Source organism: Astatotilapia calliptera, unplaced genomic scaffold (assembly GCF_900246225.1).
Source record: "Astatotilapia calliptera unplaced genomic scaffold, fAstCal1.2 U_scaffold_52, whole genome shotgun sequence".
Taxonomy (NCBI): domain Eukaryota; kingdom Metazoa; phylum Chordata; class Actinopteri; order Cichliformes; family Cichlidae; genus Astatotilapia; species Astatotilapia calliptera.
The window spans coordinates 9,434-24,951 of NW_020535792.1; the positions used below are offsets into that span (position 1 = coordinate 9,434).

Below are 15,518 nucleotides of genomic sequence, written 5' to 3' on the forward strand. Positions count from 1 at the left end.
GAGATCTTCCTCCACCTCTCCTGTATCTCCCCCTCCTGCAGGTGTGCATAATTATTAGGCAACGTCCTTTCCTTTGGCAAAATGGGTCAAAAGAAGGACTTGACAGGCTCAGAAAAGTCAAAAATAGTGAGATATCTTGCAGAGGGATGCAGCAGTCTCAAAATTGCAAAGCTTCTGAAGCGTGATCATCGAACAATCAAGCGTTTCATTCAAAATAGTCAACAGGGTCGCAAGAAGCGTGTGGAAAAACCAAGGCGCAAAATAACTGCCCATGAACTGAGAAAAGTCAAGCGTGCAGCAGCCAAGATGCCACTTGCCACCAGTTTGGCCATATTTCAGAGCTGCAACATCACTGGAGTGCCCAAAACCACAAGGTGTGCAATACTCAGAGACATGGCCAAGGTAAGAAAGGCTGAAAGACGACCACCACTGAACAAGACACACAAGCTGAAACGTCAAGACTGGGCCAAGAAATATCTCAAGACTGGTTTTTCTAAGGTTTTATGGACTGATGAAATGAGAGTGAGTCTTGATGGGCCAGATGGATGGGCCCGTGGCTGGATTGGTAAAGGGCAGAGAGCTCCAGTCCGACTCAGACGCCAGCAAGGTGGAGGTGGAGTACTGGTTTGGGCTGGTATCATCAAAGATGAGCTTGTGGGGCCTTTTCGGGTTGAGGATGGAGTCAAGCTCAACTCCCAGTCCTACTGCCAGTTTCTGGAAGACACCTTCTTCAAGCAGTGGTACAGGAAGAAGTCTGCATCCTTCAAGAAAAACATGATTTTCATGCAGGACAATGCTCCATCACACGCGTCCAAGTACTCCACAGCGTGGCTGGCAAGAAGGGGTATGAAAGAAGAAAAACTAATGGCATGGCCACCTTGTTCACCTGATCTGAACCCCATTGAGAACCTGTGGTCCATCATCAAATGTGAGATTTACAAGGAGGGAAAACAGTACACCTCTCTGAACAGTGTCTGGGAGGCTGTGGTTGCTGCTGCACGCAATGTTGATGGTGAACAGATCAAAACACTGACAGAATCCATGGATGGCAGGCTTTGGAGTGTCCTTGCAAAGAAAGGTGGCTATATTGGTCGCTGATTTGTTTTTGTTTTGTTTTTGAATGTCAAAAATCTATATTTGTGAATGTGGAGATGTTATATTGGTTTCACTGGCGGAAATAAATAATTGAAATGGGTATATATATTTGTTTTTTTTGTTGAGTTGCCTAATAATTATGCACAGTAATAGTCACCTGCACACACAGATATCCCCCTAAAATAGCTAAAACTAAAAACAAACTAAAAACTACTTCCAAAAACATTCAGCTTTCATATTAATGAGTTTTTTGGGTTCATTGAGAGCATGGTTGTTGTTCAATAATAAAATTATTCCTCAAAAATACAACTTGCCTAATAATTCTGCACTCCCTGTATACTGAAGATCTTCTATTCTTTCAGCCACTAACTGCCAGTTACCTATTTCATCTGTTTCTTACAGAGATACTAAATATCATCATGAAGCTGCTGACTGCGTCTTCCTTGCTCTGTGCAATGATGGCACAGAGGGTGGTATTTGAGGCCACTAAAGCAAGTGAGCGAACTTGGATTGGCAGATATTTTAGTTTTTACTGTACAAAGTCTGACAGTTAAAAAGAATCTTCCCATGAATATTTACTTTGAGAAAATAGTTTGGACATACATCTGTTTATGATCTGGGAGTAAAAATCCATTTATTGTATTATTCTGTTTTTAAGGAGGGTTACTGGTTTTGGATCGAGCTGGTATCAGAAGGAGCCTAACAACTACAGGGACAATGAGCAATGCATGGGGATGAAGTTTTCAGGTACATTTTCTAATAAATTCTTCTGCCCTCAGCTGAATGTCTCTATCCCGCTTATGCAGAGAGCTAAATATTAAATGACTTGAGTAAACACTCAGGAGACTGTGTCGTATTCTTCAGAGCCTTACTGATTGGCATTTGTAAATACTTTCATTCTTTAGTAAAACTGTAATTACAGAAACAGAGTAAGGTGTGTTTAGTCTCCATGTAAATACACAAATGTTAGGGCCAGGCCATCAGACTGCTGAACACGTCATGGACACCTCACCTTCACTACTGGAACTCCAACATTATGCACTCCATACAGTAATGCCACTGTTTTGCACATGTCTCAACTCTGTATATTTTTATATATTTTATTTATTGTTTACTCTATTTAATTTGTAAAATATGTGTACACACACACACACACGTAGAAAAATATTTAGTATACAGATCCAGAAATGCATATACTATTATATATTGTACATATATTTATTAGTTACAGATGTAGCCATATTTGTATTTTGCTTGTTTACATTATTGTATTTTGCACAACTCTTTGCTTGTGAAGCTCGCACACAAGAATTTCACTCACATGTGCTGTACCAATGTACCTGCACATGTGATGTGACAATAAAAGTGATTTGATTTGATTTGATTATTCAATATTGTTGCCATGTGTAAACAACCAGTACAAGATCTCAACATCTCAATGAACTAATAAGTGAGATCAATCAATCATTTCGCCACGCTTACAGATTATGTCTTTTCAAGTGCAACAGATGCAGGAATTGTCAGAGAGACGGAGAAAAAAACCTTCCCTGTCGAGTGCTGGGAGAAAACCCCTGCTTGTGCTCTTGAGTGGCGCTTCCTCTGTCTACCCACTAGGCAGGCTTTGCCATGAGAAGATCATTGAAATGTGTATCCCATTACTTAGAGAAGAAATGACTATGACCCATCATATAACAAACTTATAAAAAACATACCTCAGAAATAACTAGTTGCTAGTATTCTTAAAGAAAACAATGTAAAATTAAAATGGTAGAATTTGCCGTTGTATTTTTAGTGCAACAAATACTATTAAAAAACAGAAATTAATAAGGAATTAGTAGTATTCTGATTATGTAGTATAAATGCTATAATATTGGTATTACAGTTTATTTTGTCATATTATGTTTTTGTCATATTATGTTAATTCTTATCAAAATTATGACAATTATTGTCATAATTTTGAGAAAAATATGTCCCTCAGGTCAGGGCTGGACTGGGGCAAAAAAATCGGCCCCTAACCCTTTAGGTATTAAAGGAAAAGCCATAAAGCATTTGAATGAAAACAAACGCTGTTGTCACAGTGATGTACACTGTCTTGTTGGTATATATGTATCAGTCTAATAAACCTAAACCTAAACCATCCTCCCAAATCTGGTATTCTAAACAAAAGACTGCTTGGTCGAGTTAACCTCCTGAACTATCTACAACACATGGTGGAAACCTGAAATTAAGACAGAGAAGACTAGAAGTGAGAGATGATCAATAATGAATGTTGTGGTGTATTGGAGAGCAGCTAGTTCTCTCCCATCATGCCTTGGGACATGTGCTGCTGTTTAAATGTTCTTGTTTTATTGTTTATGGTTAAGTTACTTTTAACTGTTGTGTTTATAATGCGGTAATAATAATAATAATGGACTGCATTTTATATAGCGCTTTTCGGGGCCCTCAAAGCGCTGTACAAGTCCACTCTTCATTCACTCTCACATTCACACACAAGTGAAAGCAAACTACAAGCTGCCCTGGGGCAGACTAACAGATGCGAGGCTGCCATATTGCGCCATCGGCCGATCTGGCCATCACCAGTAGGCGGTAGGTGAAGTGTCTTGCCCAAGGACACAACGACCAAGACTGTCCAAGCCGGGACTCGAACCGGCAACCTTCTGATTACAAGGTGAACTCCCAACTCTTGAGCCACGTTCGCCCCAAGAAAAAAAAAAATATTCTGACTTTCTTGCTAAGGACTGTTGTCCATATTTCTTCCATGGACTGCATTTCTCACCCTAGTATGAATTATACATGTGTCTCCAAACTACTAGACCTGTCCAATATACTCATTGCTAATCCTGTGCCTTTTGGTCACTTTGATTGAATATCTTGGCATCTTTAACTCTGCTACTTCCAGCTCAGCCTCCTGTCTTTTTGCCAGTGCTACCCTATCCTAACCATGCATCGCAGCAGGACTCACTACCATCTTGTAAACCTTCCCTTTCAACTCTGCCTCACTGGCTTGTGCAAATATCAGTTACATTACATAATGAGCCACAAGACTGAGCACTTTGGAGTTGTGGTGTTTAACAACGGAGGTATGTGCTGTAATTGTGTCTAACTCCTGCCTCCTTGTGGTTACCACTATGTATCATAAATAAATCAGTGTTTAGTTTTTTTGCAAAATAATTAAATAAGATCCTTAAATTAAAATCTATTTAAAAAGTTTAAAGTTTTCTGAAAATAGTTACTGATTCAATTAAATCACATTGGACAGTAACAGTTGTGTTCAAAAATGGGAGTCATTGTTTCAGGAAAAAAATAAATAAAAGAAACAATATTTGTAGTTTTAAGATAATTTTTTTATTACTCTTGATTCTCTCTCTCTCTCTCTCTCTCTCTCTCTCACACACACACACACACACACACACACACACACACACACACACACACACACACACACGGTTTGTGCACGTGTGTGTGTTTGTGACAAAGACAAAGAAAGAGAGGTTCTGGGTTCACTAACATCCTTTCTAGCAGATAAAGACATTATTAATTACATAAAGAGTAATGAGTCCCTTCAGCAGCCCGATGGACTCCACCAGGTGGTCTGATGAGAGAGTGGAGAATGATGTGATGTATACAGAGGTCAGATGGCACCAACCTCACTAAAATAAAGAGAAAAAAGGACTCCCACCTGTTAGCTATCAGGCGTGCATTGTGAAGGTATTTACAAAATGTACTAAGTTCTTCTGGGCATCAAAACATGGCAGTACGCACACGGTCTGTTTGACAGGTGGAAAGAAGGTGGAGCCAAAACACAGAGTCGACTCCTAAATCCGTGGAGACATAATCAGTTTTTATCCAATTTAAGAAGGAAAACACAAGGTAGCATTAACACCATCGTCCTCGTGGAGGGAGGAACACAAATGATATTCCCACAATGCAAATTATGACCAAGGTCATACCACCGTTTTAATAAAGTACAAGCAAGTCTTCTGCCTCGAGAAATATGTGACCAAAGAGCCTACACAGGATAAACAATCTGGCAGTCGCTTCTGAAATGTTTAATCCAGAAAAAAAAAAAAAACCATCAGTCCCACAAAATAAGAAAGAACTTCCTGTACACAGTTTGTCACTGTTTCACATGTAGCTGCTGTTTGGTCACAGCAATAATACCAAAAACAGATATTTCCATAGGGAACAACAAACATTTCAGAAAGTTTAGACCTGATTTTAGACACGGAAAGAAATCACAAAGTGATGTCAGCTACACTCAGTGTGACCTACTAATGGCATCCATTGCTTATGGGATCATAATTATTATTTAACACTGCAGACAATTACAAAAGAAGTATTAAAACTGATCTTTGTCTTCATAAACAAAGATCAGTGTCACATGAATAAATGATGAAGACAACACTTTAGACTTTAAACTATTCTTTAATATCAGTTTTTAGTTTTATTTATTCAGGCTGTTGGTTGAGCACATAACCTTAGAGCAACATCCTGATTCAGTTTCATGTGTGGCTGATGATGCAAACACAGTTTGTTTCTTTAACAAGAGTTGGTAACACATGTGATACTTTAGCTGATACAGTGGATCTGAAAACATTCTCATATTACAGTAAATATACTAACTGCAATTCTCCCACAATAGTTTTAATGTCTAAAGGGAAGGAAGGATGTAGATTTTTAAATTCATCACAGTTTACTCTGTGAACAACCTTTGAAACCTGACAGTGTACTCTTGCACCCTCAGCCTCATGCCATCCCAAAGATCTTTACAACAGAAACACTTTTTTGAGGTTACAGAATCTACAGCTTGCAGCACAATAATGTCAGACATTATTTCACCTGTAGCTGCAGTTTCCATGTTCAATAATATTACTCAATCAAAGATCCATCATTATCAAAGAATGACTTGAAAATACTGATGAAGTGAATAACTATAATAACAAGCTTCAAACCATTGTTTAATTTCTCTGATATTTATTCAGTGTGTTGACTGAGCACTCAACCCTTTTCTAAACATCCTTATTCAGTATCATGTGAGACTGATGGTGCCAAAAAAGTTTGCGTTCATCCTCCAGCTTCACTGTTTATATTATGCTAACCATAGCTGAGTCGCTAGTGATCACGTAGAACATTTTTATATGCCAGCTACCCAAACTTCAGTAACCCTACAAATGTCACTGCTGTTTACTTTTCTGTCTTCATTTATGTCGGAAGTGATAGCACAGCTGTCCCTTTTAATTTGTTTCAGAAATCTCTCTATATAATGTTTAGGTGGAAACTAGTGAGCTGACTTCCTGCTAACTTCTAACTCAGTTAAATTTCATAAATTCAATTTTCATGGATGCCTGGATGTTAAACTTAATTGTTACACCTGGTAGAGCAGCCACACTGATCATTTTATTACAGATGAAAGAATTTAGACAGTTTTTCAACTATCAGTGATGCTGCAGTGATCGTTTGACTTTTGGACCTGCAGTGGAGTTTGGGCCCAGACATGGCTAACAGTGTTGGGGAGTAACGGAATACATGTACCGCCGTTACGTATTTAAAATACAAAATATGAGTAACTGTATTCCGTTACAGTTACCGTTTAAAAAGGTGGTATTCAGAATACAGTTACTTTGTTGAAATAAATGGAATACACTGGGGTACTTTCCTGTTTCATTTTGTCGCGGGTCAGGACTGTTTGGGTTTTGTTTGACAGCTACGTTCTGTTGTTCCAGGCGGCAGCGTTACGGTTGCCATGGTTACAGGGCGACGCTCTCTCTCTCTGCGACTGTGTGTTTCCTGGGTGAGAGAGCGCCTTTTCGTTGTTGTTGTTGTTGTGCTAAGCTAACAGGCAGAATGCTACAAGCATAGCTCTAAAGAATGTAGCATCATGTTCAGTGTAGTCCGTGTTGCAGGGAGAATGGACTGCCATACACGTTATGTGTCTGTGAGCGCTAGGAGGGAGAAAAAGGGGAGTGGAAAGGTACGAGCAGTCATCGAGCAAAAACGAGAGCTGGAAGCATGTAAATATAATAATAACCACTGCAGCCAAGAAGAGTGCCTGACGAGCCCAGTTGTAAGTAAGCTATTAAGACTCGACTGTACACTGTGTTCGTGTTTTCCTCCGAAAACAACAAGTTCCGTTGGAGCAGCCTTTCAACGCCTCTCTCTGTCTGTCGCAAGAAAAGTTGACCCACACAACAAAGTAGAGCTATTTTTCGGCTACCAGCCGACAGGGACCCCGCCGTATTATGCTGGGCTTACAATGTGCAATTTTTTCAGTCGCGCGATTCAGCTCCTGCTCAAACTGTACGATTGACTCGCAGGGGTTAGAAGTTCATAGGGTCTCACACTATACGGCCCGATGCTCTGATGCGACCTGAGTGCTCACACTGTGCGTCCATAAAAATGAAGGTTATAACAGAAATTCTGTCGCTCGCTCTCCCTCTCCGTCTTTCACTCACACAGACACACCACCACCATCAACTTTGCTAAATTGCTAATGAAAAACATTGGTCAGGCAGCTGTGATTGAGCAGCAGTGTCGATCCAACTATTTTCACGGTTGTTGTGGTCGTGATAATTTTGTGAGGCCACATTGAAAGGGCTCGGATGGTTCTACAGGTTGTGCCTCCATCGCTTGTGTCCAGATCACACGCTGCACTGCTGTGCTACGCCGTCTTTTTCGCTGACATTTGTGTTTGCGCGTGCGCAGTGTGGCAAACTGCGGTGACACCCTCACGACCAAGCGATTGATGATTGGGAGCTGGTCGTGAGGTGTCAATCGCTTCCCACGTATACTACACGATGCACGACGCACGATGAAGGCCAAAATCGGGCCGATCGCCAAAACGATCGTACGACTCAAAAATCGGGTCAAAATGGGCCAAAAATCGCACAGTGTGAGCCCAGCATTAGTCAGAGGTCCCTTTACTACAGTTCGGAGTCGCGGACCTTCAGTAATAGTAATAAATCACACAGCAATAGTACATTCACGTTGTTGTAAAAAGCATGATAATATTGTAGCGGGTCAGGGCTGTTCGGGGTTCTGCTTGTACAGTTATGTTTTGTGTATGTTGCCATGGTGACGGGTGACGCCCTCTCGCTGCGACGGTGTGTCCTTCCGGGGTCAGAGGGCGCCCTATGTGTGTTGTGGTTGCCGCGCTGAGCAGTTAGCTAGTGGCAGTGTGTTCTTCTGCAAATGTAATAAACGGCTGTGCTCCCTGGCTAGCTCACGGGAAGCAAGACCAAACGATACCTCCGTCTCCTCCTTGTCTGAACTCGCCACAATATATTAAGTAATCCAAAGTATTCAGAATACGTTACTGTCATTGAGTAACGTAACGGAATAGGTTACAGAATACATTTTGGGGCATGTATTCTGTATTCTGTAATGGAATACATTTTAAAAGTAACCTTCCCAACACTGATGGCTAATGACGTCATACTTAAAAACTGGATAGGTAAGTTATAATATTTCAGATAGTTTCCTTTGGTCCACCCTGAAGTTGCATCCAGCTCCTTCTATGTGTTAATCATTGTAAAATTGTACTAACTGTGTGCTGTGGCTCCTTGAGGTCTGACGAGGATGGATCACCTTTATGTTGTGGTCTGACCACCCCTAGACAGGCCATAACACTTTAAAATGCCTTGAAATAGTGAAAACAGCAAAAACAAAAGGGTCACATGCTACTCTCCGTGTGACAGCACAGCCTGGTTGAAACACTGTAGGAAGGTGGAGCTCAGTCTAATCAAGCCCCAGTAAAGAGGAAGAAGAGATTCATCTTCATGAAGAGAACAATTAAAACAATATAAACACACTCAATACACATTATGACCTGTGTAACTGCAGTTTGGTTATAGAAACCATGCATCTTACCCACAGATGAGACAGCACTAACAACACCTCATATTGCCATAGGGAACAGACCATTTGAAAAATGTTAACCTACCTTAAATTTGAAACTAAAAACTATCACAAAGTGACATCACCTGTACTCTTCCAGTGCATTTTCTGCCATCCATTATTTATGGAATAATCGTTATTATTTAATAATGCAGACAACTATTTAATCCAAATTAGTAAATATGCATATCAGAGATGTGGTGATACATAACCATCCTTTTTTTTATTTACAAAAACATAAAATAGTTATAAAGACATTAAGTTTAAGAAAACTACTCAATTTCACTGGTATTTGTTGAGTATGTTGACTGAGCATCCAGCTTTCCCTGAAGAAACATCCTGATTCAGTTTCATGCAGGACTGATGGTGTAAACCCAATGTTTTTTATGGGAGTTGATAGCACATGGAGAGGTGTGTGGTGATAGAGTTGCTATATTTCTTTCAAGACAACTGAAAGTCCTAACAATATTTGGGTTGACACTAAAGTCAGACAGAAAGTCTCCACTAAAAAGTGGAAGCTGTTATACCTGCAACAGGAAACAGTTCAGAACGAGATGTCATAAAATCTCATGTAGGGTTAATCTTTAGTCAGCTCAATAGTTTTTGTCTGCAAAGTGTATTTTAGAATTCAAAAACTGAAACGTAAAAAGCACATTACATTTTACCCTGAACACTGCTTTCCTTTACAGAGACAAAGCCCTTAAAGAGAAACTTACACTTCGTTTGTTTAGCACATGATTCTCCTTATGGGGACCTGATATGTTTAATATGCTGCTGAGAGTATAGCCCAGAAGAAGCATATAGTATAGCTTTTATTTTGGAAAGAGACATTTCTCCGTAATAAACTCTCTTTTCCAAAGATGAGTGATTTCTCGATCGGATAGATTAAATTTTTTATTATTTTGTTGTTTCAGCAACGTTAAATTTAAAAACTGTGCTTTTCAGTTAAAATATATATTTATAACTTTAATAAATGACAAATTAAAAAGGCATGAACACTTTTTTGTATTGAAAAAATATCGAACCGTGACACCAAAGTATCGAACCGAACCGAACTATGAATTTTGTGTATCGTTGCACCCGCATTACTAGTGTCAATGAAACCAGTTTATCATGTTGTTTGTCAATAGGAGAATGGTATCTTGTGAAGAAGTCCCCATCTTGTCCCTGTGGTTGGACTGAGTACTACAACCAGTGCTTCATCTATGTTGCTAAGCCCATGAGCTGGGCTCAGGCTGAGGTAATATCAGTCATTATCACCAATGAGTTATTCTGAAAATGTTTTCTCTGATACTTAGGTTATTAAGTATCATCTTCAGGATCAACAACTGCTCTTAAATTGATGTTTCACAACAACAATACTTACATTCTGATGACATTTGCACACAAAACAATTCATCCATCCATCCAGTGATTTATTTTCTGCTGCTTATTGTTGCTGTAGTGGGTGGGAGCAGTAAACTAAATAGAAACGTTTAAGAAGTTTAAGACGTCCCTCTCCCCGACCACATCTTCAAGCTCATCCAGATAAACAGTGACATTCCTGGGCCAGCCAAGAGATGTAATCTGCATGATCCATCAAGTCCTGGGTTTGTCCCAGAGACTCCTAGGAGATGCCTGGAACAACTGACCCAGGAGGTACCCAAGAGATATCCACATCATCTGGCTCCTTTTGATGTGGATGAGGAGCAGCTATACTCTCGTTCCTTTTTGAATGTCTGAACTCTTCACCATTAAGGACATTAAGGGAGAAAACAAATGCTATTTGGAGAAAACTAATGTTGGCTGCTTGCAGTCTCACTCTTTTGGTCAATAGCCAGTAGTGATGTGTCGGTTGCGAACGAAATGGCTCTTAGAGCCGGATCTTTGACGTGAACGACTCAAACCAGCTCCTTATCGCAAGCCGTGGGTTTTTTTCTTTCTCTCTCTCGCACTTTTTTTCGCTTGGGCTTTGCACTGGGAAGAGGGGGGGAGGGCCGGTAGTTAAACTCGCAGTAGCACAGTAACAGAGTGGGAGGGAAAGAGAGCGTAAAGAGCCAGGGACAACAATATTAGAGACAACATTAGAAAGGTATAGTAATCATCCACAACTATTTTCAGTTGTGTATGATAAAGGATTCAGAAAGTTTATTCATACAGGCCCATATGACAGAGAATATGCATCTTGTTTTTGTTTTCATATTATAATTTATAATTAATTGTGTTGTGGTTTGCAGTGTTGTTTCACTTTACATTTGTTTAAAAGGAAAAAGCTGAAAATTTAAATAGTTAAAAGTTTAAATGTGAATAGTTGGTTTTTTGTATTATATAATTTATTTATTACATTTTATGTGGAGTGAATAAATTAAAGTATATTTATGGTGGCTCCTAGAGACAAAGCAGGTACAAACTTCAAAACACGTACAAAACACAACAGAAGTGCTCCAGGATGCTAGTGACCGTGACACCAAAGTATCGAACCGAACTGATACCGTGAATTTTGTGTATCGTTGCACCCCTAATAAAAAAAAAAATATATATATATATATATATTAGGGCTGTCAAATGATTAAAATTTTTAATCAGATTAATCACAGCCTAAAAATTAATTAATCATGATTAATTGCAACTCGAAATAGGACCAAAATGTGTGCAAGCATACGGACAGATAGCGGATTTTTACACACTTGTTAGTGTTATTTAATGCTAAGACCACGCTGAGTGGCCTGCGTTCACTCAGCGTGTTCTGACGTAGGCTGGGTGTTGTGCTGGAAGCGAATTAATCACAGCCTAAAAATTGATTAATCGCAACTCGAAATATATGTGTATATGTGTATATATGTGTAAAAATCGGGACAGATAGTGGTTTTTAACACACTTGTTTGTTTTATTTATTATTAATTGTGAGTACAAGCAGAACAGGGCTTCAAATAATTGTGAGGGATTTTTACTGAATGTTTTCCACCCATTTAAATCTAGCACATTGTTTTATCCATATACATCTTCAAGTTCACAGAACATAGGCCTAATTCAACAGGCAAAATAGAAAAAATCTCCAATCATCCTTTTGGGTAAGGTAGATTAGTGCAAAAAAAATATGAACAACAGTGAAAAGTATTGTTTAAATCACATTCAACCATAGAACAAGCTCTAAACACACGGTCCTCTGGTCTACTCATCCTTCAGCCAGTTGCTGAGACAAACCAACTTGTCCACGTTCTCTGAGTGCAGAGCAGACCTCTTCTTGTTCACAATGTGCCCTGCTACAGAGAACAGCCTCTCACAGGGCACTGTGGAGGCAGGAGTGGCCAGGTATCTGCGAGCAAGGCGGGCCAGCTGGCTGTGGGCTCCTGCATGAGCTGCCCACCACTGTAAGGGACAGTCCTCTAAGGCAGTGCAGGGCTCTGCTCTGTAGCGCTGTATGGCTCTGTCCTGCTGTACCTCCTCCTCTGACTCAGAGTCAGAGTCCATCTGCAGCAGGCTCAGCCTCTTCTTGGCTGGACCTTCTTCTGCAGTGTGTGATCTTCTAGGAGAGTCTTCACGCAGCATGCCTGCCAGTGTGGTCCACACTGCTTCTCTGTCAGTCTTGGGCACACTGCGTAGGTCTTTAAAACGTGGGTCCAGTGCAGTTGCGATCTGGAGCCATGCATAGTTGGTATGTTCCTGGCGGGAAGCAAGGTCTTCCTTAAACTTCTCTTTAAACCTCACCACATATGCAGGGTCCTCATCAGTTACTTCCATGACACGGCGCAGGTGGCAGAAGGCTGGTAGAACTACAGAGCAGGAGAGGTAGGCCTCTCCTCCCAGCAGTTCAGTCACATATCTGCAGTGGAATACACACACACACACACACACACACACACACACACACACACACACACACACACACACACACACACACACACACAGATAAGACAGCAAATTAAAAAAAGCTTTTTATTACTAGGTATTAAGACATTTTCATAATAACAAAACTGATTTAAGATGTATGTTTGATAAATTTAATCTAAACCTACAATTATGGTCACAATGACAGGCTCACCTGCAGGGCTCTAGAAGTGTCTCCAGTCTCTGGAGTTTGTCCCACTCTGGAGGCGTCAGGAGGACAAGTTTATGCTTTTGTTTATCCAGAGTCGCGGTTACTGCAGTTTGGTTGCGGATCAAGCGCTTCACCATCTCCAGCGTGTAGGCACGTCCTGGGCCAACGGCTCCTGCTTGCGCCCCAGTGGCACCTGCTCTGCGTTCAGCTCTGCTGTGTTTGCTGGGCTGTGCTTAAAATGGCCAACAATTTTGCGGCATTTGGCCAGCGCAGTGACAAAGCCACTGTCTGCGAGACTCACTGTGATGCATCTCTGTAGAATGTGCGCGGTACACGGCATGTGATTGAATGGCATGATGCGAGCCGCGGCGATCATATTGCGCGCACTGTCCGTGCCTACTGTTGTCACCTTCTCCTCAATTCTCCACCTGCGAGCAACAGTCTGGAACTGCTCTGCACAAGCCTCCGCAAAGTGCCGCTCTTCCGTTTTCATTATAGTCAGCGCAAAGAATGTCAGACCCCAGGCTTCAGGGTTTAAATGCGCAGTAACTCCTAGGTAATTGTCATTACTCAATGATGTCCAGTGGTCTCCTGTCAGAGCCACGCATTCTGTGTGAACTAAAGCCTCTTCTTTTTTCTTTTTCTCCGTTTCATACAGTTCGTGGATTCAAATTGTTATTGTGCTTCTCGCTGGGGGCTTGTAGGACGCGTCCTGAGATGCAACCTTTAAAACATCCGCAAAGCCCTTGTCCTCCACAATGCTTTGGTCCTATTTCTATTATCCTCCTCCTATACTCTATTTTACTTGTTAATCACCTTGGCATACCCTTGGTTTTTAAGTGTGCTTTATAAATAAAGTTTATTATTATTATTATTATTACAGTCCTTTGCTATCCATTTGGCTATATTGTCGGTCAGTTTGTCCAAAGAAGACTTACCGAGTGGCCTGCGTTCACTAAGAGTGGTCTGACGCAGGCCGGGTGAAGCTGCTGCCCCGACAAACGCGTGTTTGGCATTAAGGTGGTATTTTAAGGTCGAATTTGAACGGTGAAATTGAAACTCTTTACTACAGTGAGTGCAAATTACAACGCGTTTGTTTATTGTCCCATCTATGTTCTTCTTGTATTTAAATTCCCCATCCAGAAGGCCATCCTGTTCCTGCTTCTCCATTTTCATATAATATATATATATATATATATGTTTACCAATGTAAAGAAAAAAATTTTTTTTTGGCAATTCTGCTGTTTCTTCGCTGTAGATAAACTGTCAGTCCATGAATGCAAACCTTGCATCTATGCAAAGCCTTGAGGAGTACCAGATGATTCAGAGGCTGATATCTGATGCTATTCAGCAGGATGGACCTGCTTGGATTGGCGCTTCGGATGCAATAAAGGTATGCTAACATACACAAAGTTATTCACCAGGAAATTAAGAAAAACAAGAATAAAAAAGAATTCCACATGCACAAAACAAAAAGGGTTTTTTGGTGCCTAAATAGACAAAAGATGAAAGAAAACTATCAATGTATCAATGTGCCTTTTTTTTTAGAAAGTATAATTTATTGTTTTGTGTTTCCCAGGAAAAGTTTTGGTTTTGGAGTGATGGGACCCCTCTCAAATACACAAACTGGTGTACTGGACAGCCTGATAACTTTCAATACAATCAGAACTGTGCATATGTAAATTGGTCAGGTAAATCACTGTGTGGTCATGATAAAATAATCATGTGTTTACTTAGCACTAACTAGGTTTTTGGTACTTACAGACAAAAAGTGCTGGGATGACGGTGGCTGTGAATCTGTTATTCCATCTGTCTGCGCCAAGAAAATCTGATGAAAGCACAAATACTTCACACAAGATATCACCTGAAGAATCTGTGTGTCATTATACATCTTTTATCTCCTTTATTGCTGTAATGCTACGCAAGGAATGAAGCGACAAGTAACATAAACAAGAGCTGGGTTGTCACTTAATACAAGAGAAATGAATTTGTTGTGGAAAGAATGCTTTTAGCCCAGTTTCATTTAGATGTAGACTGAACTCTTATCTCTCATCTTCTAAATCAATAAAAAAAAAGAGCATTGAATGAAGGTGTGTCATTAATCTGTCTTAAATTTATTAAAGCTTTGCAATATGTACTTCAGAATATGTACAGTTCTGCAACTATCACTGTGTGGTTTAATATTTGCAACATCTGGAGCTACAAAGTCATGGAATATAATAGAAAATCTGGAAATCTTTTTTTAAGTGGCGTTTGTAGGGTTACTGAAGTTGGGCTAGCTGGTATATAATGATGTGCTATATGGTGGCTAGCTACACAGCTATGGTTAGCATAATATAAACACAGTGAAGCTGGGGGATGAATGCTAACTTTTTTCCACTTGATAAAAGTTAACATGAGGGTTCCCAAAGGGTTAGGAACAAATGTAACTGCATGGGAGGTTGCTGTAATCGGACCAAAATTCAGTGAGGAGAACAACTGCAATATAAGGTTAGTCATTAATATACTGCTG

The 15,518-nt window shown here is 40.2% G+C and overlaps 1 protein-coding gene across 1 annotated transcript; it reads left to right on the plus strand.

The window, feature by feature from the left end:
* The first annotated feature begins 1,514 nt into the window (after window positions 1-1,514).
* LOC113018271 (ladderlectin-like) lies at window positions 1,515-14,838 on the plus strand. The gene is made up of 6 exons (XM_026161329.1): window positions 1,515-1,568; window positions 3,679-3,685; window positions 10,119-10,228; window positions 14,265-14,399; window positions 14,586-14,697; window positions 14,771-14,838. Exons 1-6 carry the CDS (start codon window positions 1,515-1,517, stop codon window positions 14,836-14,838), a joined length of 486 nt encoding a protein of 161 aa, XP_026017114.1.
* Window positions 14,839-15,518: the final 680 nt, after the last annotated feature.

Coding starts and splice junctions, on each gene's coding strand:
- LOC113018271 (XM_026161329.1), top strand. CDS start 1,515: ATGAAGCTGCTGACTGCGTCTTCCTTGCTCTGTGCAATGATGGCACAG. Junction 10,229..14,264: donor TGAGCTGGGCTCAGGCTGAG/GTAATATCAGTC, acceptor TCTTCGCTGTAG/ATAAACTGTCAGTCCATGAA. Junction 14,698..14,770: donor TGCATATGTAAATTGGTCAG/GTAAATCACTGT, acceptor TGGTACTTACAG/ACAAAAAGTGCTGGGATGAC.